The sequence below is a fragment of the Cyanistes caeruleus genome, chromosome 15 (assembly GCF_971803275.1).
Source record: "Cyanistes caeruleus chromosome 15, bCyaCae1.hap1.1, whole genome shotgun sequence".
In the NCBI taxonomy this organism is placed as follows: Eukaryota; Metazoa; Chordata; class Aves; order Passeriformes; family Paridae; genus Cyanistes; species Cyanistes caeruleus.
Genome location: NC_141715.1, coordinates 1,694,990 through 1,720,132, shown reverse-complemented (window position 1 = coordinate 1,720,132; position 25,143 = coordinate 1,694,990). Strand labels below are relative to the sequence as shown.

General features: G+C 42.1%; 1 protein-coding gene across 4 annotated transcripts in view; it reads right to left on the bottom strand.

Annotated features, from left to right (window-relative positions):
- Window positions 1-1,712: 1,712 nt before the first annotated feature.
- CSNK1A1 (casein kinase 1 alpha 1) overlaps window positions 1,713-25,143 on the bottom strand; it is a 34,932-nt gene continuing 11,501 nt past the window's right edge. Inside the window, exons 3-11 of one of the 4 annotated variants that reach the window (XM_023936294.2) lie at window positions 21,937-22,063; window positions 20,172-20,270; window positions 17,669-17,752; window positions 14,790-14,929; window positions 11,582-11,660; window positions 10,509-10,583; window positions 9,123-9,229; window positions 8,163-8,275; window positions 1,713-3,219 (exon numbers count right to left, since the gene is read on the bottom strand). In XM_023936294.2, coding sequence (XP_023792062.1) covers window positions 3,212-3,219; window positions 8,163-8,275; window positions 9,123-9,229; window positions 10,509-10,583; window positions 11,582-11,660; window positions 14,790-14,929; window positions 17,669-17,752; window positions 20,172-20,270; window positions 21,937-22,063 — 832 coding nt within the window. In that variant the 3' untranslated portion in view covers window positions 1,713-3,211. Of the gene's footprint in view, window positions 3,220-8,126; window positions 8,276-9,122; window positions 9,230-10,508; window positions 10,584-11,581; window positions 11,661-14,789; window positions 14,930-17,668; window positions 17,753-20,171; window positions 20,271-21,936; window positions 22,064-25,143 lie in introns of all 4 variants that reach the window. The other 3 variants (XM_023936292.2, XM_023936295.2, XM_023936296.2) reach the window with 3 other exon arrangements.

The following is a 25,143-nucleotide window of genomic DNA, read 5'->3' as shown; positions in this document are numbered from 1 at the left end:
CTTGGAAAATAACCCCGAGACAGAATTGCATAGAAATCAGCAAAAAAATAAAAAGTGTGTGGCACATGCTGGACAGGCTCCAGAGCCACCAGACACATCAAGAGTTTTTAACACAGCCAGGGGTTGTGTTTGTCACTTGTTACCAACACCACAGTGAGGAGCAGCCAAGGAGTGACGCTGGCAGTGACTGCGAGCCAGAGCTCTTTTCTGAGCCTTTATGGGAGAAAAAGGCTCTCAACTGCTCCTAACAAGGAATGGCTTAAATAGGTTAAAAATAATGAAGCAGTAGTGTGCACATGAGCACTGTGCTCCCAATTAAGCAATCCTTTAAAAGGTGGCCTTAGGAAGCCTCTCAGAGTCGTTCTAAGGAGGTTAATAAATTGCTTTGAAACCCTGGACGCAGCTTAGTGAGATGACTAAGGAGCTGTTGTCGCAGCCTAATGCCATTACCTGAATTCTGGCACTTTCCAGGGAGCACCAGGCTGCAGATCCTGAGCTTGACAGCCTCTTGTCCAAATGCTGGTTCCTTGTCAAGGGCCTGGGACTGCTTGCAGAAGTTTTGACTTGGCAGGTGAATGTCTCTCAACACAGATTGTTTGCAGAGGTGCAAGCAGAAATCAGGATCCACGGGTTTTAATCTTCAGGCTGAAGTCTTTGTTACAAACCAAGGAGAGCACGCAGCAAACGGGTGTTGGGTGCCTGCTTAAGGAAGGTGGGCATCTCATGCCATGGCCAGCACATCTGGCACAGGCTGTTGATGCAAAACACTTGGCCCGCGCTCCTGTGCAGAAATAAATTGTTCCCACACATCTGCAGGGCTGACTGAGCTCCAGGCTCCTCCAGAGAGCACCTGCAGCTCCCCAAACTACAAACCAATGCATTCTGACACTCTAAATAAATGTATTTACTCTCCCTTACAGGGCTCAGCAAGAGCAGTTCTGTTTCTAAAACCCCCCTCAAAGTCACGAGCAAATTTAACAGAGAAAATAATTTATTCTCCTGAAACCAAATTATTTTCTCCAACTTTTCAGCAAGTATCTCATGTCAGAGCATGAAAAGCGATGCCACAACAATTCCAGCAGCCTCTCCAAGAACAGCTGCCAAGAAAGCATTTCATTGATGCTTCTTCCCTTCCTGCCAACGTGTGTTGTCAGACACGTTGCCTAGACAGCAGAAATCATGGACAAGGACATCTCACAGTGCTCTAGAGACCAGTTCTCACAAACACACTGGTTTTCATAGGAGCCACTGCTTGAAAACCATCCTTATTTGGATGGGGAGTTTGGGAAACCATCGTGGCCAGGAGAAGGAGCTCCATTTCTTCTCCCACCTGGCAGAGAACACTCAGGAGTTCCCCAGTGTGCTTTGCTATCTCTGAATCCCAGCAGCCTTCCCAGTTATCTATCCCAGTGTTTATTATTTTTTATTTTTGTTAGCACACAGTGTTCTCCACCTAAAGTTTAACATCTCAGGGCAGATCCTTCTTGGACAGAGAAAAGGAGAGCTTGATCCACATCAGCACCATTCCAGGAGTGCACAGTGTCTTATGATCCTGAAGAAATGGTTTTCAAAAGAGAAAGAAAAAAAAAAAAAAAAGATCTTTTCCAATGGTAAAAAAGATAAACTGTGAGCAGGAATTCTGCTCCATGCATAAAAACTGTCTAAAAAAGCAAACATACAGACAACATTTACACAATAGGCATCTGGCAGCATTTTCAGACATTTTTTTTAATTTATTCTGACATGCTATAAAGGAATAAATTACACTGTTAAAGAATTACCAGCAATAAAAGTATTTCTTTCTTTCAGCTGGGCTAGAATAGGAGTGAGAAGGAAGACAGCCTGGGGCAGTAACCAATGTGAACTCTGCATGGTGCGAGGCTGCCCCCGAGAACAAGAGGAAATCTGGTCATATCCACTTCACAAGAACTTGAAAGAAAATGCCTTGGTTTCAAACCATCCAAATTATTTTTTCCAACCTTCCCAATTTTTTTCTCCAAAGCAGCAATGACGAGTCAGGACATGGCAATGCTCAGAGGCTGCCAATCCCGGGTCTGCAAAAGATGCCATTTAATTTTAATAAAAATTCCAATCTTATTATAGAGGGCTGGTCTCAAACAACAGGTTATAAAAATGCAAGACTGCCCCTTCCCCCTCAAGGAAAAAATACAAAATTTATTTAAAAACAAAATGAGGAAGAGTTACAACACTAAATCTAAAATGATTTAGAAAGAAATATGACTTCTTTTGCTTAACAAATGGCCTTAAAACTTGGTTTAAAAACAGGGTAATGTAAATTTCTTAAACTGAATTAACAAGGCAAATTAAAAAAATCTCATTTCCTTACAGAAACAGTTTTTAGTTTTTAATGAACTTGTAAACAAAAAAGCTCCCGCTTCAAAATAAAAACAAAATCCCAGATCATATAGATGTTTACAGTGATTACATTTATCTAAGCAACTTACATACAGGTTCAGTTGTAAGATGTTAACTAAATTTCGTGACAAATATGCTGTTTTTCCTTTTTATACCAAGAACATTATAGAGTTAATGCAGAGTCCTAAAGATTATCTAGTAGTCGCTAAGTTTCTCTTAAGTCTTCACTTTAGATGCTGTTATTTCTAGCACAGGTAAGCAGGCAGAGTCTTTCATATGCTTAAAAACTGGAATCTTTGGTTACTACCATGTCAGCTGGCTTGGTATGTTGCACATAGAAGCCAACAACTTTAAGAATGTTTTAAGTGTGTACAACTTTCAAAACCCAGGGAGGAATAACCAGAAAAGAGTGCACAATTGTGAGCATTTACAATTATCACAACTGTTGCCGAAGACTGTTCATGCCATTCTTCCAAAACAATGAGATCTCATAAGCAGTGTAGTTCAAAGTAAAAAGGTAACAAAAATTGGCATATGCACAATTTTCTCCACTTGTGTGTCAACCATTAGTTAACTTTTCCACTTGAAAAAAATGCAATAGAAAACTGGACACCATGTTTCACTATCTCAGTAATATTCACAATTACAGCTGCTACAACTCAAAGTGCAGCATCACTGACACTGCCCAGAGCCAGTTTATACTGATATTAAGTTCTTTACACCAAGGAAATGGTTGCCCACAGCCACTGGCAAGTGTATGAACTAAAATTTCTAGGATTTGGGGAGTGACAAGTCCTGCTCCGATCTGCTCTGCTTTGTCCCATCCTCGTCATGCTCAGAAACCTGCAAGATAAACACAAGGGGAAACTTACTGATACGGGATGGAAACGAGCAACAGCTTTCACAGGAAGAAAATTCAACAGCAGTTATGGTCATTCAAAGGGGAAAATGCTGCTCCATCTGGGAATTGCAGAGTTCCATTTCCAAAGGTAACCAGCATTTGGCACAACTCTGGAGCTCGCACACCTCTCACTGACACCCAGTGCTGCACTGGGAGCCGGGTTCAATGCACCAGCTGGATGCCACATTCCTCCAGCAGGAACTCAGCCCAGCAGTTTGAAAACAAGCTGTGTTACTGCCACTAGGAAACAGGATGTAATTTCATAGGATTGTTTTCTACTTGTCTGCAGTGGCTCATGTTTATATCCCTGAATGTCAAGCTGTCATCTGACTGCAGGGTGCTCTCCAGAGACGCAGTACGGCAGTGTCACACGGCCAGGCAGGGATAACTCACCTTACAGAGACTGCTGCCACCACAAAGCCACAGCAGCACGCTCTGGGCAGCCAGAGCAGCAGGCAGAACCTGGGACAGTGGCTGGGGAAGCAGCACAGCTCAGCCTTGGGAAGAACAAGTGCTGACTTACATGACAGGGGAGCTGGTGCACACACAGCGATTCTTTTAATGTTCAGTATTCCAAATGACATTGGGGGATAGGGAGAGGAAAGGGATACACACAGATCTCCAAGAACCAGTTAGTGCAAGCTGAGCCAGTCCTCCCTCCCTGCTCCTTGCTGGTGACTCAGGTGGCAGGGCTGTGCTTTACACAGGGAACAGGAGCCTCAACCAAAGATGGCTTTGCCAAGCGAGTTTCCGTTCTGGATGCCCTCCAGACAGGATGGTTCTGGCCATGGGTGAGTTCATCACAGCAACAGCTCCGAGCTTTTGCAACAGAAACCTCTTCTCAGTGAAATACAGACAGAGCTGACCTCAGCTATAGCTTGTGCTGTCATCCAGAGAGAAGCAAGTGCAAACAAGTCTGACGCTCTGTCCAAAATGTATCTGGAGAGCACCCAGAAAATGGCTTTAACTCTTCCAGCACTGGCTACAGGTCATTTCAAAGAGGTTCAGTAATTACAAACCCAGTGTTAATGCACTGAAAGACAATTCTCTTTATCCAGCACTGGTCATACTAAAAAAAAAATAAAATCCTGCACCAGAATTAAGACAGCCATTCCCACTTGAGTGCAAATTCCCACAGAAAGCCCAGTGACTCCTGAGTTTCCTAATCCTTACTTGATGCACACAACCAAAAGTTATGCTGTTTTTCCATTTAGTGTGTTCAGCAGAGAACACTGATTCATCTTTTGAACCACTTTCTCCGTCAGAGCAGCCAAAACAAAGTCAACAAAGGAAGAGTGTGGAAAGAAACAGATCAACTCCCTGCAGCAGAAATCTGAACATTTCACAAGAATTGGGTACCTGAACCTGAGGACAAAGGACATCCCAACAAGGGATCTGCTGCTATTAGAACTCCTCAAACCCAAGGTAATATGAGCAGAATGTCCAGCTGCAGAGAGCAACAGGGAACTGGATTCAACTCAAAATGTCCCTTGAAAGTCCTGTTAAGCACAGCCCAACCACAGCTGTCAGATGAGACACAGATTCTCAGCACACAGAGCACTGCTGGCATGAGGAACGTGCTGGAGAGCTCATGGTGGCATCTCTTCCACAGATCTTCACTCCATACAGGGCCAAATCATCACTCCTTGTCCCTCTGAGGTGTTGCTCATATCTCTGAAAATCTCTGTGCTACGTGAGGGATCTTCAAACTGCTTTATTATTACCATGGCTGAAGAGCAGATTGACAGGGGAGCAGCAAGTGCAGTGTAATTCCCTAAAAACCTCCTCAATTTGAAATGCTCAAACTTTGTGTATTCAGTGAATACTTCAAGTGAGAAGTATTCAGTTGTCAATAATTCTAATTCTCTGTTCTGAGCAATCCTGCCACCACCACAGGCATCCAGCAAATATTAATGGACCTGCTGACAGCCTCGCAGAATCTCCACTGCCAGGAACTAAAAACACCTCTCCCAAATGCAACTGGTAGACTTTATCCTGCAGATTGACTGCTTGAGTCACTTTTATGACTGAGGGAAGACGAGTGCAAGCACAGTTACAAATCACACCTGAACAACTGCTGCACTGGCAAAAGAGAGCCAGCCCAACTTCCCCGAGTCAGCAGAGCTCTGTCTGCTGGAACAGTTCACCTCTCCCAAGTTCCAAACCAGCTGATCTGGCTGTTACAAAAGACACTGCACAGAGTTCCAGAGAGGGACAGGGGAAAAAAAAAAAATAAATTGAAGAGAAAAAAAGGCCATAGACAGAACAGGTTATTCTGGAACCAAGCAGAATATTTAGCCTGGATAAACTCTAGGATTCATTGATGATTTAACATGGATTTGAGTTAAGGGAGTCAGGAATATCTGTAAATGAGAACACTGGACAAACAATCTGGGCTGTACTTCTCTGGCTCAACCTGCCCAGATGCACATCTTCAACAGCACTTTATAAAGAACTGCACCTGTACATTGCTATTTGCAGGGCTCCAGTTCGATGGATGTGGTTATCAGAGAGGTAACATTTGATACCACGAAGCCTTTTAAGCCACTTCCACACAGGCTTTGCTACAGCAACTACAAAAGAATTTAACTGAACTTCATAAAAAATAACCAGGTATTTCATCCTCTCCAATGTGACAGCATCCAAGCCATACAGCCTCCTTCTTTCAGCTTAGCTGGGTTCAAAAAAATCTTCATTAATAAGCAGAATTCCCCAGAAAAAGCCATGGAGGATTTTAGGAATCTGGAAATCTTTACTTTGATGAAGAGATGAAGCCTCTGAACTCTTCAGCTGTTTGCCAAGCGCTGTTTTAATGCTCTGCTGACATTACAGCTTGATCGATCCAAAGGTCACAAGCCTTTCTTGGTGATGGGAAGAGGAGAGTAATGCCCCAAAAAAACCCAATGAAATTGTGCTAAAACACCAGGAATTTATCTTAGCTGTAGCAATGGGTCTCCACCAAAGGACAGTGTGATAAGGAATGTGAATCAGTGAACAGAAATGGTCTAAGGTTTTGTGGCAAAGCTTCCCTTGTGCCTGGCAGTGAGCTCAGCTCTGCTCTCTGCACTCAAGCATCACTTCAAGGTGCAGGCAGATAATCACTTTAATGACCTTTTCTTTCTCCACACACAGCACTTGGGAAGAGACTGTCTGAGCCAGGAGAGCAGCACATTAAACCTCAGCACACTTCAGCAAAACTGTGTTTCACCAGCTCACAACTCGATTTTCAGGGCAGGTCCCACATACAGATCATCACCTTCTGCAAAGCTTCACTTTTGAGCACGAGCTGTTGTGAGGAATGTGCATTTTTGCTCAAATTATCTTCTGCTCGAACAGCCAACCTCTCCACACCCCAAACTGGGCTGGGTTCTGAACTTCAGTCAGAGTTTTTCTATTTCAGGAAGCAATCCAAGCCCAGGTGATTAATCACCCAGTCTGTTACTGGTGTTGCAGCTGAAGGAACTGGTTTCCAGCCTCTGACAAATCCAGCCACTCTTTATGCCAAAAATCTGATATTTAATGACATCTATGAATTTATTTATTTTTTTTCAAGAACCACTTCAATCTTGGGAAAAGCAGCAGTTTTTTTATTACTTCATTTATTCTGGCTGAAATGTGGTTTTTTGATAGCTGTCTTGACTAAAGCCACCTGGTAAAGTTTGAATGCTGCCATGAAGAACAATGTTTAAGTTTATTGCAAACACTTCTGCATTTCTTTGATTTCCAGGATTGTCATGTTAGCCAAGTATATCATTTTCTACATGTACAAATGACAGACAAGAGGTTCTGAAGAGCAGCAGTGGTTCAGTATAGAATTTAAACCTTGCTTCTCTATTCTCAGTCACACAATCTCATTAGTTTCAATTTGATCCACAGCTCAGCTGAAGGAATTGGTTTCATGGCAAGACTGGCTCAGAAGTGCACAGATGTGGTAGTTTCATCCTAGGGACTTACCAGACTCACACCAGCACATTTACATCACAAGAAAACCCAGTATTTTAAAAGCTTCTAGACCATGTGGAAAAAAAAAAATCTGATGTGCGTCTGTTTTCAGAACTCAGTTTTCAGTTATTACACAATTACATTTGAACATGTCACAACATTTCCCTTTGAAACCATAACCCAGAAACATCAAAAAATCATCAGGAAACCTGAAGCCCCACCCCAGAGCACCCAGATACCTCAGAAAATTGTGAGTTGGCAATCCACAGCAGTTTGGGGTTACTACATGATTTAGACACGGCATTTTGAGCTCACTGGTCCCTCCCTTGGAATCTGGACCAAATGTCTCAATGCAAACCCCCTGGAGGAAGCCAGAGCAGTCACAATTTTCTGTTCCCAGTGTTTGAGGCATACAGAACAGAAGCAAACCCATAGCACTGTACCAGGTGCCACAGAGCAGAACCCAAAGTCTCTAGATCCTTGCCTAGTCAATGAGAATTATCCCTTAAGAAGTGTTAGGTCTAGGATTTTGGATTGCATTATATATTTATACATATATAAGGCCGTATATATGTATATATATAAATCAAAATAAATCAAAATGTCACATTCCCAACACCAAGTCAGTTTCTTGTTTTTTGGAAAGTGGTTAATGCAGGAGCAAAAGATGCAGTGGTTAAAAATGACCCAACATCCCCAGAAGAAATGATATGAATAACAAGGACATTTTGGTATAAAGTTAGTAGTCAAATTCTCCAAGGACGTCTTTTGGTTTTGCTTTTGAATTTAAGAGCCAAATGTAGTTTTTAAACCACCTCCTTGATCTAACACTTGCAATTGCCGCCGTTGTCCAAATTCGTGGAATTTTTGTTTTTCCTGTAACGTCACTTGGTTCTTGGCTACTAACCTTTCATGTTACTCTTGGATTTGTCAGTTTGCTTGCCTGTGGGGGTTTGGGCCTGCTGCCCCTGCCCACTGGAAGAGGCTGCCTGCTGTGCTGCTTTCTGCTTTAACATTGTCCAGTCGAATGTGTAGTCATACTGGTGGTTCAAGGTCCTGCAAAAGAGGGAAATGTGCTGCTGTAACACGTCAGAGCTAACACCAAGCCCTGCCTGAAATCCCAGAACTAGGGGATAGCTTCTTTTCTAAGCTGCTTTAGAGATTATGAATGGTATAGAAATGCTAAGTATTACTAACTTAAAGGGATTCTTGCAGCAAGCCCAAATGCCAGCCAGCAGCATTTACTCACTGCTTACACAAAGGGCTGCACTTGTGGAAGCAGCACTTCCTCCCAGCCCAGCTCACCCACTGGCTGCACTGAGCTTCTGAGCTTTTTTTTTTAAATCTAGACATAATTTCAAGGAGAGACTGCAGTATTGTACATCACTGAATAGGAATTCTTTGGATTCCAGAAACCTGGGGGGAGACCCAAGAGATCAGTGCCAGCCCTCCTTTTGACAGATGCTGCTCCCTGCACAAGGTGGAATTGATGTTCCAGTTGCTCTAACGAGCTCAATGAAGCAGCACTCTTCTCCTCCACTGATATTTCTTTCCTGGGAACCACTGCTGGGCCCAGCACCAATTTCCAAACATAAAAAGCTTCAAAGACTCCTACCAAGGGGTCAATTTCTTAATGTACTTGCAACAGAACCTGAAGTATGGGCTCAACCCTGTGGTCACATCACACAATGCAAAAACAAGAGAATCTTTTCCTTTTATGTTTAACATTGAACAATAATTTTCAGGTCCTTTAAACAGCTTTTGAAGCTCTGAAATGAAAGAAGTCCCAGAAGAACTCCCTACACCACACACACAGGAGCTGCTCTCTGCAGTGCCAGTCCCACAGAGCAGTTCCCAACTGGATCCCTGAGAAGTTTCTGTACTTTTCCACTTGGAGACTGACCTGAAAAGAATACGGAATAATTGCCTCAGATACATGTAATCTGGTGCCTCTTCAAAGCGCAGGCCACGACAGTAGTTCAGATACATGGCAAATTCTGCAGGGAACCCCTGTAAATCAACAGTGTTAATCAAGCCATGGCTTGCAGCAAAAACCTTCTAACAAAAGGCAAAACTTGTACATCTGTCTCTAACAGCAGAGGAAAACTGGTTGGAGATGTATGAACGAATTCCACTTTGCCCCTAGTTGTTAATTTATTCTTTATTTCAGCATGTGGATTTGCTCAGGTACACATTCCTTCCCCACAAATGTTACCTCATGCATGGCTTGCAATCATAACCTCTCTGCCACCAGAACCTTCAACATTTAACTTATTTATAAAGCACACTGTTCATCTAATTAAATCTTGTTCTTATAAACTAAGTCTCTAAAATAATGATCATTATCTGGTAAGAGACTCACTCCTGTTTCCTTGATAATCTGCTTGAACATAGTAGAGACAAGGTCAGCTAATAAGCATTAAGTGTGAAAACTTATGAAAACCTTTTTCAAAGATTTTTCTGCTTTACATTTTTAAACATTTAATGCTGTATGAAAGCCTACCTGTAATAGGTAATAGCACACAGAACAGTGCTGTAAAAGATGACAGGGTGTAACATCCCTGGAAATTCAAGGCCACACTGGATGGCCTTGTGGAGGGTGTCCCTGTCCCCAGCAGGGGGTTAGAACTGGATGATTTTTAAGGTCCCTTCCAACCCAAACCATTTCATGAACAGTTTAAGATCTTGGGAGATGCTATCAGGCTCTTGGGCTAGAGATGGGCAGGACTGGAAAGTTCAATCCTTGGTGCTGCTGTCTGAAGGGGCACAAACCCTGCTGAGCTCTCAAGGATCTTTGAGAAGAAGCACTTGGATGCCACAGTGAAAGAGGAATCTTAAGACTCAAAGGAAAACAAAGATCACTTGCATCACAGCCACTACTTGAGTTAGGGCAGACAGAAAGTGGATGTGGGCAAACAAGACAGCTCCACCTTGGTTACTTATTTATTTCTGATGTCAAACCTGCACTGTAAACTTTGAAGAGCTGAACAAGCCTCACGTCAGAGCTGGGAGCTTGCACAGCCAACAGTCAGCAAGACCTGAATGATGGTGGCATGAACTTTGCCAAGGAACAGCAAATGCTGTCCTGTACCCACATTCCCAGTCTTGCTGGGTGGCCAAACACAAGGCACCCAGTGCCTGCCAAAGCAGTATTATTCAGCAGCAAATGCCATGTGAGGCTATTTAATATATTGGCTCAAGTTTAGGAAAAAAAAAACCCAAACAAACAACAAACCAAACAAGAAAAGAATTTCCATTCCACAGTATGACATCATTTGGAAACTCTTACCTTACACAAAACCTCAACAGGAGTGGACATTTTCTTTTCACTAATCTTTTCATACTTTTGCTTCTTTGTTGCAGCCTGTGGAACATGTAGGTCACAATATAAGAGATATTGTGCAACACTGGATTAACAAGGACAGCAGCAAAAAAAAAAAAAAAAAAAAATGACAAAAATCCTTTGGTCAACCATAAGTATTTTATGTGAAATCTCCAAGTCCCACACACTTATTGCAAAGAGAATGAAGGTCAATCTGGTATTAAGATTTGGCCACAGTTTAATACCATTTGTCGCAGTCTAATGCTTCCATCACATGGCACAGCTCGTGTAGTTCTAGCTGCTGCTTTTGTCCATTAACCACAGCAGACTTGCAGCTACATTTGCCAAAGTTGTATTAATTCCCACTCAGTGCCCCATTCAGGGCTGCCTGGTGCTCCAGCACCCTTTACATTCACTTGCAGCTGAGGAGCTTCAGTGGCCCAAAAGCTGCTGCCCTTTTAGAAACTGTGCAGCTGCAACACCACTGGAATGACACAGCTCTCACACAGAGGAAGAAAGATGATTAAAACATGAAAACAAATCACTGGTGTCTAAATAAGTGAATTAAGAAATGTCTGCCACATTTGTAGCTGGTTCCCATACATGGAAATCCTGAATAAGCCTGCTGCAGTTAATGATTATTCACTTGTGCCATAACCTGGACTGAAGATACCAATGAGGCTGAACTTGCCAGGCAAGAGATTATTTCCATGCACTCTCCAGCAATTCAAAAAACCACTAACAATGTTATTTTCTATTTCCCAAAGGGGCCTCAGCCTGCAACAAGACAATAACTGGCAAAGATGATGTCAGCTATTGTTTAGTATAAATTTTAAGACAGTCCAACAATGCACATTTTGCCTGCTGCGTAAGAGGCAGAATCCACAGTCTATAAATATCAAGCTTTGGGAAAAGCTGCTTTGTACAACTAAGGCTAAACATTATATAAACCCACCTGACAGGCAGAAGCATGATACCCAAACATGAAAAAAAAAAAATATTAAAAGGGTGGGGGAGGGAAGAAGAGCATCATAACCTACCTTTAATCCTTGCCAAGGCAGACTGGTTCTGTTAAAGTACATCAATACATAGCCTAGAGACTCCATGTCATCCCGACGACTGCAGGAGGAAAAACACAAGCAATTACAAATTCTGGCATTTCTTACTCTATTCCATGGTACTAGCATTCAAAAATTTAAATTAAACAAATAATTCAGTAATAAACCCCAAGAGAACCCTAAGATAGGAAGAGATCCTGTTTGTTTTTTAAGCAAGGAATATTCATAGGTATTGTGTGTTCTAAGTTTCCATCTGGAGTTACACTGATTTGGGAAAACTTTGGAAAATAAAGAGCAGAAAACAAACAAAAAGCCCATGAAATTTCTTTCCTGTCTTCTTAAGCAGCTTGGGTAGAAACTGAAGATTTTCCTGTGGGAACCATGGAATGCATTGTAAGAGAGAATGAGGTTAATGAGGTCAATAAGGCTGTAACATCATGTCAGTAAAATTTTTCCCTGAACCTTGGCTCAGTCAGGGATCAATCCTGACCACGTGGCCCCTAAAAAGCATTGCTCCTTTCTTCCTTCCCTTCTGTCAAAAAACCCTGAGCTGTCTCTGGTTTTAAAAGGCAGCAGTATTTATAAAGGTGCATGAATCAGTCTGAGAGGTGCCTCTGCCTTCTTCCCACTAAAGTCTGTTCCAAGGTAGCTGGAGAACTCCAAAGTGATCCAGCCACAGACTTCACTGAGAACTTGCACAAACTCTCATGCAAAAGGCTTCAAATGCCTTCTGCCCTGCACATGTTGCACATCCCCACTCTGGCCACATGAACACCACTGTACTTTGCTCACAGCTTTCCTGAGCACCAAGACCAGCACAGTTCACTGGACTGGAAAATACACTCCAGGATTTTTTTTCCTCTTGGCAAAGTTGCCTCTTCCCAGCTGTGGTAAAATCAGATTTTAACTCTGACTGCCTTTCTGCAGCTGACATCTATTTAATATGAGGCAGAAAAATACCTTCTTTTTCTCCTCCCTGCTCCCTTATGGGGACAACCTGGTGGGATTTGCTGCTGCTCTGTCATCCAGAGGAGGATTTAAAGGGTGGCAGGACTGACTCTACACCTCCTACCCCAACAGGGGATCAAAAAGCTGACAGTGGTATTGCAAACAGGATTACACACAAAGGTGAGGGGAAAACAGCTCCCAAGAAGTGGGAACAGGCTGGAACCTGATCTATCTGCAGATCTTGGTAGGAGAAGAAAGAAGCTGGTGATGTTTTGTGTTCTAGCCCAGCCAATCTAACCAGAATAGTATGGCACCCCCTCGCTCATGGGCCAGCTCTGTGCCCCTCTGGGAACAAAGGAAAAGCTATCCCAGGGGAAAATCAGCTTGCCTCCCTAAAGCTTTTAGCACAAGGCCAGAAAAGCTCTGCCGTGCCCAGGGAAGAGAGGATTGGTTCCCTCCCTCAGCAGCAGCTACCTCTGAGATCATCTCAGCTGCAACATGAAACCACAGACAAAGGGCTGAAAAATGATACTGAGCCCACAAATTCCAGCCTGCAAAACTTGCTAATTCTATTACAACTGCAGATTTTAATCACCAACAGCATTCAGTGAACCTGTACAGGGCCATGACATAAAATTATGTTTTCTGAGAAGGCAGTGATAAATTCAGAAGCAATAAAGGGATTAAGAGTATCCATCCCCCATCCAGCTCATTGTTTTAATGTTTAATGTCATGATCTTGTAGTAGGAAACGTTTAGTTCTGTAAATCTGTAATGGGTACATTACATTTGAGAATATATTGATAGAAGTAGTTTTCAGGATTTGGAAAACAGGACAATCCTATCCATTATTAAAATAAATAACACTGCAAACAGCTCCTTGAGTACAGCTGTCATTACCTGTAGGAAAACATGTTCTGTAACAGTTAAAAGTACAGGACTAGAGGTTGAAATATTCTGCCATAAGCTCCAGAACTGGTTTCTCTTGATTACAGGAATGCATTACTTCTTTGCCTCACTGCTGGCTTGACCTAGACAGTTTAGCAGCTTTTAGCAAGCATCAACCTACATTTCTAATTATAACAGAATTCCCATTACCAGCAGATATGGTGTAAAATCCAACTAAATTCAATTTATGGTGTCCAACTAAATCCAAAGGCAACATCCTTTGCAGATCCCTCCCTCACTGTCAGCTGCAAGCACAGATATTCCCTTACCAGAACTGCTTGGGACCTATGAAATGCATTTAATTCAGAAGTGACACCTGTCATTTACCTCCCTGAGCCACATGCCAAGCTGGCTTAAATATGACGCTGACAGAAAAATAACCCTGAAGGAACCTTAAGGAAATTAAAGTAAAAAAAAGGAAACATGGAGCATTTTAAAGAATCATTTGTGGGTTACGTGTTCTGTTGAAGTTGATCACGAGAAATTCAGTCATTCCCATCTTGGTTAACACAAAGGTCAGAAGCACAGACACTCCTGAAGCTTTAATTATCCAAGAGAGGTAAAGCCACACCCTTCAGTTACCCATTTCAATATTTAGGCACAGATGTAAGGAAGAGAGGCACCCCTTGATACATCCCATGAATACCTAACACTTCCAACAACCTGAAAAGTGCTCTCTCCACTGGAAAATGCTAGGATTCTGTAGGAACAAAATGCCTTTGATCCAGAAGATAGAGATGTGTTTGTTGCTTAAGCAAAGTTCAAATATATAAATATATCCACACACACGTATACATACCTACACACATGACTACACCAGAAACTAAAATACAGTGTGACTGAAGGTATTTAAGTCTTGCTTGCAGGCAAAAGGAGAAATAAGGGTTTACTAAGCTGAAGAGAGTGAGGAAACAGGCCAGACACCTGCTTTAGAACAGCCTTTCTGCTTACAGAAAGGCCTCTCGAGCCAGTCAGCAGCAGTGCCAACAGGTAGCAACACATCAGCAGAGTGCACCACTTTATATGTGAAGGGCCTCTGACAGACCCACATCAAAGTATGGTTTAGCCTTTAAAAAGCCAAAATAATATGCAGAGCATCCACCTGATGTCTGCAAGACACACAGTCTCCTCAGGAAGCAAATTAGGTGCTTGGATTTTTTCCCCCCTATCCTTGCACAGGCAGCCAAAAGGAAGAACAGTTGCAAAGTGATGGATACACTTTTCATATAAAATGAGCTCAGACTCTTGAGGAGTTTCCAAAGATCACCCTGCACCCTCCAGAACGTTGCACTCACCTCTGCTCAATGCCAAGGTGTGCATTGATGCTGGCATATCGAGCTGTGCCAGTGAGATTTTTGTCTTCTCTGTATGGTATGTGTTGCCTTGTCCTGTTGTCCCGGTACTTTTTGGCCAAACCAAAGTCAATAAGGAATAACTTCAAGAAAAATGAAAATAGGTTAGATTCCTCTCCAGTTCCCAAAATTCCCAACTTCTGTCACTAGGCATTAGCTATGTTTTAAGACACCCAGACAATGTAACAGCCTACAGTTAAAAGAAGCAAAGTAACAGTGCGGAGGCACAACCAGCTTTAACTAGTCAGTTAAAAACTCAATGGTGAATTAGTTCAAGCCTTTTCTCAATCCCCTGCGATGGATTAGATGGTGCTACTCAGCCTCTGGAGCTTAGTTCTACCACTATTCTCTATCACTACTGTAGTCTGATGTCTGCAGTGCACAGCTGAGGGAGGAAGATGTGTGAAAGCACATCCCCAACCCCACTGACACCGGAGCGGGTCACACACACGGAGTTAATGCACGAGGCACATCCTGCAACCTCCTGTCTCAAAGAACAGTGGCCATTCTGCAGAGCACAAGGCCAAAACCTTCCCCAGCAAACAAGATAGCTTGTTCTTGGCTCATTTGAAGGCTCCCAGAACTCTGCCACAGCAGCAGGATAAACTCGCTGGTTTTAACATAGCCAGGAAGCTGGAGCCGAGGAATGGATCCAATTTGGGTTTCTAATAACCAAGCTTGCCCAATGATTTGGTATTTAGCAACCTGAGTGTGTGGTAATTAGTGTGTGGTAATCAGTGTGCTGCCAGCCAGCCCACCTACAAAGGGTCATCCAGGCTGTACCTTCTTGGGCAAGATTCAGGACTAGGCAAAAAAAGCTGAGGCAGAAAGAAATGCATAAGGAATCTTTCAAATTCTAGCACTCAGACTTCAAGCTACAAATCCTGATTCCAACACTGGATTAATGCTACAGGATCAAGGACTACAATCCCTACAGACTGATCAGTGCTGCAGAGGTAACTTGGGTGGGGGCAGAACATGATGGAAAGAAGATATTGGAAGTTTGACAAAGTCTCAGTAAAAACCAACTCAGTATCACTTTAAAGCTGATTCCAGAACTGAAGATACATCTTTAAAAGCAAACTAGAGACTAAAATACATCCAAGGCTGAAATGGGGGATCATTTCTGACACACTGGAAGTGCTGTGCACTACGAAGTTCAACTCTGTGAAGTATCCAAGATACCAAAAGTTTCTGAACTGCAGAGTAGCTATGGTTCAGAATTCTGATTCAAGAAGATTTACCAACTCCTGTAGCCTAGACAGGAAAAAGCAAAGCTAAAATCCTCTTAAACTACAGGTGTCAGAGCAGAAAACATGGGGTTGAAATCTTGCCATGATTTATATGCTAACACAAGGCACTGCAGTGCTACATTTGCTGGTCAGATGAAAGTCACCCTGCAAGCCCAGAACGCTTGGAGCAAGGGCCACAAACCCAAGTTTTTAAATCAACTCCACTGCTCAGACAACTCAGCAAGGTGTGAGTCTTGGCTGTGCTGCACCCACTACAGCCAGCTACTCAGTGAGCATGGATATGTTCCCTGGCTACCAGGAAATCATCTGATATGGCAGGAAATATTTGATATTGAAACCCAAAGCAGACAGTATAAAGCTTTACGTGATTGCTTGGCTGCAACTGTCCTAGAAGCAAAGCCTGAGCTCAAATGCAATCCCTCATTTTTTGATTTGGTTCACAACACAGACCTGTAACTGGGTATTATTTTACAGCAGCAGCATCTTCCCTGGGGAAGTTTGCTCTGTTCCCTAGCTCAGGATCAGTCTGTAATTCCCTGTGGATGGGTTGAAGGCAAAGGAGTGAGTCCCTCCTGGAAAGAATTAAACTGGGAGACACAGCCCAATTTGGATGAGCACAGAACGTCCCAGTGCCAGCCCTCAGGAACACATTCCCAGATAACCTCACACCACCTTCTTTCTGTTTGTTGCACTATCAGCAGGAAACTGGAGAAGTAGGGCACGATTTTTGCCAAGAGCAACTAGAAGTAGATCAAAGTCTGTGCCTCTGATAAGAAAGTTTCAGAAGCAGACAACAGAAGCCTGTCAGCTTGTGTACAGCAGGAATCCGCCTGGGATTTAATCCATGGAGACTACTGTGGAAAGCTGTGGACCAATGGCCAAGCTCCTGAGCAGTGATTCATACTCAGCAATTTCCAGCTGTCCTGCTACCAGCTGGCAAATGTCTTCCTCTCTCTGCAATTCATCTTCTCTTCAAGAGTCAGAAATACAACATCAGACACTACAAGATAAGCTCCTGCTTCTCCAAGACACAGCTTGTTGGAGTAATTTCAGTTTTTAAGCACAGTGGATGAAAATATTAAGTCTTCATTACACATTTGGGCTGATTTTGAACAAAAACTGCATGGGGAGGAGTCTGGCTGAAGTGATAACAGAACTTCTCCACTTGCATCCATAGGAACTGCAGGAAACCTTCAACAAAGCAAGCAGGAGCCCTGCTATTTCATGTCTATCCTTCACCACATTTTTAGGAGATTGCCTTTTGAGTTGGAAAGACCACAAATAAAACCTGCACCTGAAATCAAGCACGTACATTTAGCCCTATCAAAGTTTAGAAATCATTCCACAATTTAAACAAGCGCCACAGGGAAACATCTTAGTAATGTTACATGTTTGCCAAGTATGTCTGAATAATGCCAACATAAGAGGTGCTTTTGCAAGGTCTACATTCTCCAGAAAAACGAAATAAAAAACAAAAAAGAAACCAAACCAAACAAAAATAAAAATAACCAAAACAAAAATAAAGCACATGAATTTGGGGTTGAGGTTGGAATAGGAGACAGTTCAGACCTGGTTTAATCCTGAGAAAGATGGGTCCTGAGAAGTACTAACAGTCATGCTTCTTTTCCTCTTCCCCACTGGAGATTCTAAACACTGAACAAACAATAGAGGGTGGCAGTGCATCAAACAGTCTTGCTTACATTGCAACATTGGCCGGCGCAGACAGGCAACACCGAGGCGTTCGAGAAAGAACAGGGTAGCCAAATGCCATCCTTCTTCCACCAAGCACTGTACTTTTCAAAAAAACTGTATCTTTCCATCTTTTTTGGGTTTTTTTTTTTTTAGCAAGATTTTGATTATTTATAGCTGTATTATTATTTTTATTATTTTTTTTTTCCAAGGAGAAAATTTGACAGATGGGACAAGGTAAATTTCAACTGTGAGCCGCTCCAAAATGGCACTGCCTTAACCAGGGATAGCAATGGTGACATTTGGCTCTATTAAAAAAGGAAATTCAAGTTTTTGCTTACAAAAGCAGCCTTTGGTTCCACAAACTGCCCTTCCCCCAAAAGACATTTAGAAAAAGTAAATCTTCAGTAAGGAAGAGGTAGAAGGCATTTAGTCACCTTAAAGTTTACTTTCATAAGCATGCAGGGCTTATTTCTAGCAGAGCTGGAAATTCATCTTTTAAGGTGGGAGTAAAATTTCTCCCAGTCACCAAATTCAAATTTGGAAAAAAAAAATCAGTTTTTGGTTGTTTTTTGGTTTTTTTTTAATATAACTGACAGGAAGCTACTGGAACAAGATTACCATGCTGTTCTAGTCTTTGTGGCTGATTTTCTTTGAACTGGGTAGAGTCATCTCTAAAAAACCCAAAACTACACTTGGTTACAAAAAGAAACATTAAATACTGTATGGTGGCAAGTGTTTCCTAGCCAAAGATCTTGATTCCAAAACTGAAGGAACCCATTCCACATTTTGCTCATGTAAAACTATTAATTTGCTCCTGGCTCAGGATCTACCTCCCTAACCCCCTGAGACATCTGTGAAGCCCTTGGCCACAGTGTTTTACCACCATATCACTGCATGGCTCCCTAACTAATGGGGAAAAAATCGAATGGTTTGTAGGCAATTTTGTCTTTCATTTCAGCTGATGCAAATCTAATGTGTTCCTCCTCTAAAGTAAGCACAGCAGCAATTTCTAGGCCATTAATCCACACCAAGATGAACTGGAGTGCAGCAATGCCAACCTAGCATGACTGTGCAAAAGTATAGAAAAATGGCCCAAAAAGAACAATTGGAAATCAGAAACTAAAACTAGGAAAAAACCAAAATAAAAGTTTTCAAGTTCTACTTTGAGTCATGCCAGAAAATTAAGGAGCCTAAACTGCTCAACACAGCAGAGAAAAATAGAGCTGTACAGAGTGAAAGTATGAAACTTGGGAACAAACAAAGTTTAACAGCAACAGGATTACATAAAGACTGCCTTTCAGCTGGAATTACGAGCTTTCCCAACAATGGTTGTCTCTAAACACTCAGTGCATTGCACCTCTTCAGACAAGAGCTGTTATCTCACATTATCCAAGCTTTCCCCTTCTAATGCTCATGGCCCTGAAGTTGGCATTCATACAGGCAAACAAAGGTAAACATTTTGATTACTGGTAGTGCCTAACCAGATGAGACATCCTGGGACGGCATATAGAGGAGATAAGTGGGAATCTTGCTTCCAATAAACAGCTTGATCACGTACATTTGTCCTGAAGTTAATTTCTAATCAGTAGCATGCTTAATGCATTGCCAATGCTGCCTGTCTGCCCGAGCTCGACATACAAATTGCAGGATTAAGCATATTTCACTCAAGAAAACTAAAAAGAAAATGAAAAAGTTGCCTTCTAGGCAGGAAACATGCACTTCTGACTATGTTTACCCATCCCAAAAAGTGTAACAACCTCAGCCCACCCCCCACCCACCCTCAGCTTTTTTTCCCCCCACAAAGTAAACTGAGACAAAATTTTTGTTGTACAGCAGGTATTCTACAGCTTAACAGTTTTCCATCAACATAACTGCATCATTTATTTTATTTATAAAGACATCTGCATGTTGGCTCTTGGTCTTATCCACAATTCTGATGCTTGAAGAGACTTTACCAGTCTGTCACTGCAAGATTTAATGCCCTGCTGACTGGTAGGTCAGGAGCTCCCACGTTGGCACAAATTGTTTTCATCCAAGGAAGTCAGCCCCAAAGCCAAAGGTAAGATTAGACTTTTATCATAGAGGAATAAAATGCTATGACAACAGGTATCTTCAGAGAAGCAGTCAAGTTTTCTCTAGGGTTAGTTTATAACTTTAAGTCTAGAAATCATTTTGCAGTCAAGTGCATCTCCCAGGGTGGGTCACAGACCCATAGCATTTACAAGTGGACACCAAGAAAACCAAGTTCTCACACCCAAGAACTGTGGTTTAGCATCCAAAATAGCAGTTTTAGCAATGGATTTTACAAAAGTTGTGCAGCTGGAATCAAATCACACAGGCATTCCCTCTGCAGCTTGGAAACAAAGAGCTTTGGACTAACCTTATTACAGTGACGCCCAATACCCATTAGGAAGTTATCTGGTTTAATGTCTCTGTGTATAAAATTCTTTGTGTGCACATATTCAATTCTACTGATCATCTGTAAAAAAAACCAGCAACATGTAAGATTTCAAAGTGAGCAAGACATTTCATTAAACCTTCAATGCAAGCATGAATTTTTAGTGTTACCTTCCTCTGCAACTTCAGTTTATGCATTTCCTTAATGAAAATAAATTTTTTAAAATGCTGTCTGAATATCTTTTTTCCATGTCAAAATTCCATAATCTTGGTCAGAAACAGGCAGATTAAATACCTGAGTATTTCCCAAATATTGAAGTTCATGTGTCTAACTACAGCTTCCTATTAAAAAGTAATTTTTTGTCATCACTTCAAAGGTTTTATAGCTACCACAAGCCAATTTTAAAGCTCATTTGCTCCCCATGTCCCAGTTACTCATTCATCTGGTTATTCATTCATCAAACATCACTTTTCCAGGTAAGAGTTTTCATGGAGCAAGTCACAACTTGATGGTGGTCCATCCTGTCATATCTAGGCTACTTTGATCCATGAATACCTGGAGACATGGAGGTACTCTGGCACATCTGTGTCATCATACAGGGCCAACCCATTTCCTGTGGGTGAGATCACAGCCCATGGCTGTGGCACAGCTCTGCAGCTCCTCAAACACTCCTCTTGCAGGCTTGAGTTGTTACATCACAGCCCTGACAGCTGTTTGCTGGACTGTGCCCTGAAAGCCACTCCTGAGCACTGATATCCCCCATTTCTGCCTGTTTCTCAGCTGACAGCTAATTAATGTTTATTATCCAAAAGAATACTGCACAATCTCCTTGTGGATTCCCTGGAGATGCTGTCACACCCAGACTCTGGCTAAGTGAGCAGGCAAATGGCTCTCTAAAGCAAGCACATCACCCTCTTAGGGCAGCTGAGAGAGAACAGGGACAGCTGACCTTGTCTCCAGACAAATGCCTTAAGCTTCCTTGGCCAAGAGCCTGGGATTCTACGAGCATCTGGCTAAGTGACAACTTGGTACTGACATCAATTACGTAACATTAGATGAAATTTCAACTACCATTGAAAAATTCAACTTGAAAAACCCTCACTGCTTTTTCAAGGAGCTGAAAGCAGCACAATCAAGCCATTTATTAAGCAGCAAGAAATAAATATGGCTGCTCATTTCAAATGCTGTTTTCTCATGACCAAGTTGGAAAAATATCAACTGCTATAAAAAAAGACTTCAGAGAGTTTTAGAGGCCTCGATTATGTTGGAGGTAGAGTGGCATCTCCACTAACAGCTTTAAGAACTCTCTGTGAGGACCAAAGAAGGAAGGCAGTTCTTTATTATTAGCTCACTGTCTGGTCCCAGAGGCTACAGGAGGGTGTGAGAGCACAGGGCCAGACTTGCATGTTGTCACCACTGGTCCCACTGAATCACATCACCCACAACTGGAGAATATTTCAGCCCCCTATCACAACCCCCATGGTGATACTGGCAGTGAATCCACCCAAATTAGTCTGACTATTTTAATGAAGTTGCCCTGAAAGCAGCAGCACAAAGGAGCAGGCAGCTGCAGTGCCCTCCCACTCGGTGCATTTTGTAGGGCAGAGCACACAGAAACCACCCTTACTTTGTCCTTATTTAGGTCAAGTGTTCACTTAGTGTATAAAACACTGCATTAATTATTTATCCCACTCTGCAGAGAACCCCTCAGGGCCCTGAAGCTGCTCCCACCAAGGTGTGCACGTACCTGGTCTGCTAGCATAAGTACTGTTTTCATCGTAAACCTGCGAGAACAGAAGTTGAAGAGGTCTTCCAGGCTGGGCCCGAGAAGATCCATGACTAGAACATTGTAGTCCTTTTCTTGACCATACCACCTGCAAGACAGGAAATGATCCAGCATTAGCAGGAATCTTGCTGCAGCCCAGGGTACCATCAGTGCTCTCAGCTGCAAGGGCACGTTGCTGACTAATGTTCCATCTTGAAAGCTAATGAGAAATTAATGCCGGTAATATCTTATTTTTCCTGGAAACAAAAGTCTGAGCACAAACCAGAACACACAAGTTGGCAATTCTCCCTGAAAACAGTACTCCAACAACCAAAATATCAAACACCAGAATGAAAATGCAACCATAGCAGCAGTGTCCTTATACTGAGGGGTGTGTACAACACCTGGACTGAAATTCCTCTGCAGGACACCTTACTCTCATCCTTCCTGCAGCATTTCACTTCACAAAACCATCCTGAAATGCTTCAGGCTTTGTTTTCAGGTCAGACTTCTCTGCACCAGACCAAAGCAGTTCACTCATATACTTTTTAATTTATTTTTCAATTTAAAAAATGCCAATCAAGTTCTATTGTCCAATTAAGTTGAATATAAAGGCTCTTTATCAGGTTTTCAATATCACAGAGAAAGAAGCACTTAAGTGAATGTCAGAAAAGCAAAAGTAGAAACATGACAAAATATTAATTGCAGCTATACTGTGATAGTAACCTTTAAGTGCTCAATACATCAATTTGGGGCAAAAATAAAGGCTATCAATGTTGTGAGGACAAACACAAGTCCTTCCATGGATATTTTCCTTTCCAATCCATGTTTAACACTTAATAAAGCCCTGCTTTATTGCATCTGCAACTGGGGGTGGTATCTCCCCACCCAAGCTCCTGAGCAGACCTGGAGTCACACCCTGGACTCCTGCACACTTGAAAGACAGGGCTGCAATTTTCTCCTCTCCAGTCCTTCTGCACATCCCAGATAACTACACCAAAGTGACAGCTGTGTGTGAAAAACTCTTTTGAAGCTGACATGACACCTGTTTGATCAGAAGGTTGTAATTTTGCCTTTTCTAAGCTTCCTTACATCAAGGACACATTCCCAGTAGTCCAGGGAGACTTTTCCCTCAATTTCCCAACAGCAGTGGCATAGACAAGGTACCCCAAGGATTTGCCTCATAAGAAGAGCATGCAGATAAAAAACAAAATAACTCAAGATTCAGCTAAAGTAGCTGCTGGGGCTTAAATATCTGTACAGACACTGTATTTCCACTTTAGGCAAAGACTCCAGTACACCAATGCATGGTTGTCTGGAAAACAGTTACCACTGATAAAGTCAACAAATTCCTAGGTACTCACAGCTTAGCTTAACTGGAGTAGTAAAATAAAATGTTTACAAAGGCAGAGAGAAAAGATTCTATATTTGGATTTGTTTCAGGAACTGCTGGCCTGTACCTTCCCACTGTCTGGATTCTAGGAGAAACCATACCCTTCATTCCTGCATTGTTATAAATCTGATAAAAGTTATACACAAGCTGTGGATCACACTCCTTCTTTTCACAGATCAGTCTAAGACCTTTATTGATTCCCTACATCAAAATGGGATGCAGAAAATATGTATTTTGAAAACAATCATTCAAATGAAATGTCAACAGAACAGCTCTGTAAACAACTCCAGGAGTCACAGGTGAAAATGAAACATTTTGGTCACCTAAAGTAATGAAAATTGGAGCAAATGACCTGCCCAGGTATTCTGTCCTTTGAACTTGAGATTTGTTGTGAAAAAAAACCCAAAAACTAGAGAGTAAGGGCTGAAGTGAAGAATTCTAAGGAGTAAATCAAGATCTGGATGAAGTGCTATTTCTTCAAGGGATGGAATTCTAATTGAAATACTGAGTGTAATTGTTCAGCACAGCAATGGTTCAGTGCCCAGGAGATGCAAGGGAAGGGAAAAGGATCAAAGTTCAGCCTTCAGTGGAGCTAAGAAAATTTAGTCACAGCCTCACACACAAGGTGAAGCTGCTGCAAAGGAAGCCCACCCTGGAAGGTACATTTTAAAAACCTTTTTGTTCCTCCACAGGGATCTGTCTGCTGAGTAAGTGCAGTAATTCAGGATGATTGCACAACCCCTGTTTGGCCTATTTCTATGTATGAACAAGAAAATTCTCATCTCCTGACCATTCTGCACTGGTGGAAAGCACATTCAATTCTCCAAGACAAAAGAAATAAAGCAGAACCTCTTAATATTTCATTCTCACGTTTACCTGCCTGCAATTCCTCACTGAAGACTGAGACTGTGCATTTCACTACTGGCAACTGGAACTTCTTCCAAGGTATCAGAGTGTTTTATTTACTTTACTAACCCTCCAAGCAAGTTTTCATTTCCCTTGGAACATTTCCAGGGAAAATGGGATTAAGAAGTAAAGCGACATCATGTCCATTCAAGGTGTAGGAGCTGCTACTACTGGCAGCTCTGAATGAAAGAACATTAAAAGTCTTGGTTTTCTTAGGAAAACTTTATATAAAAAGCTGGTGTCCCAAAAAGAGATCTTCACAAGTTTTTATACTGCATCAGCAGGGAAACTTGGAATTATCTATTAATATAAAGGAATGATCCATACAAAGCCCTGGGCAACTATTAGGTGGCACTGGTATCTCAGTATAAAAGTGTACCCACACGTCTGAGAGATCCATGGACTTCTGTCAGCACACCTGAAGTCCTTTCCCTCATAATAAAGTCGAGGAAGCAACACATATTAAATAAGGATGAGTTTTGGAGGGGAGTGAAAAATGAGAGCAAGAGATTGAACTACTTGACGGCCATTCTGGGTGGGTAATTACTCTGATTTAGTTACATGCAATGTATTATTTCAAGAAGAGAAGTTAATAGACTAGAAAAAGTTCTTCTAGCCTTTCTTTAATTGATTCTTAGTGTGCTTCACCTCCCTACACAAAACATTAACAGCACATAATCATGAGGAATAGCTGAGTTTGCCCTTGAACAGGCAGCGTCACACAAACATCTGACACAGATGTCACAAACCTACTTCACCTTCAAGGTGTGCCCAAGCTCCCAGGCAGAAAAATGCTTCATCACTCTCCCTTCCCTCATCTGTTTCAAGCTACATAATCAAACTCTCCCAATTAGTCAGAATACAGTAAACATTTTTTATGAAGCTTTCTA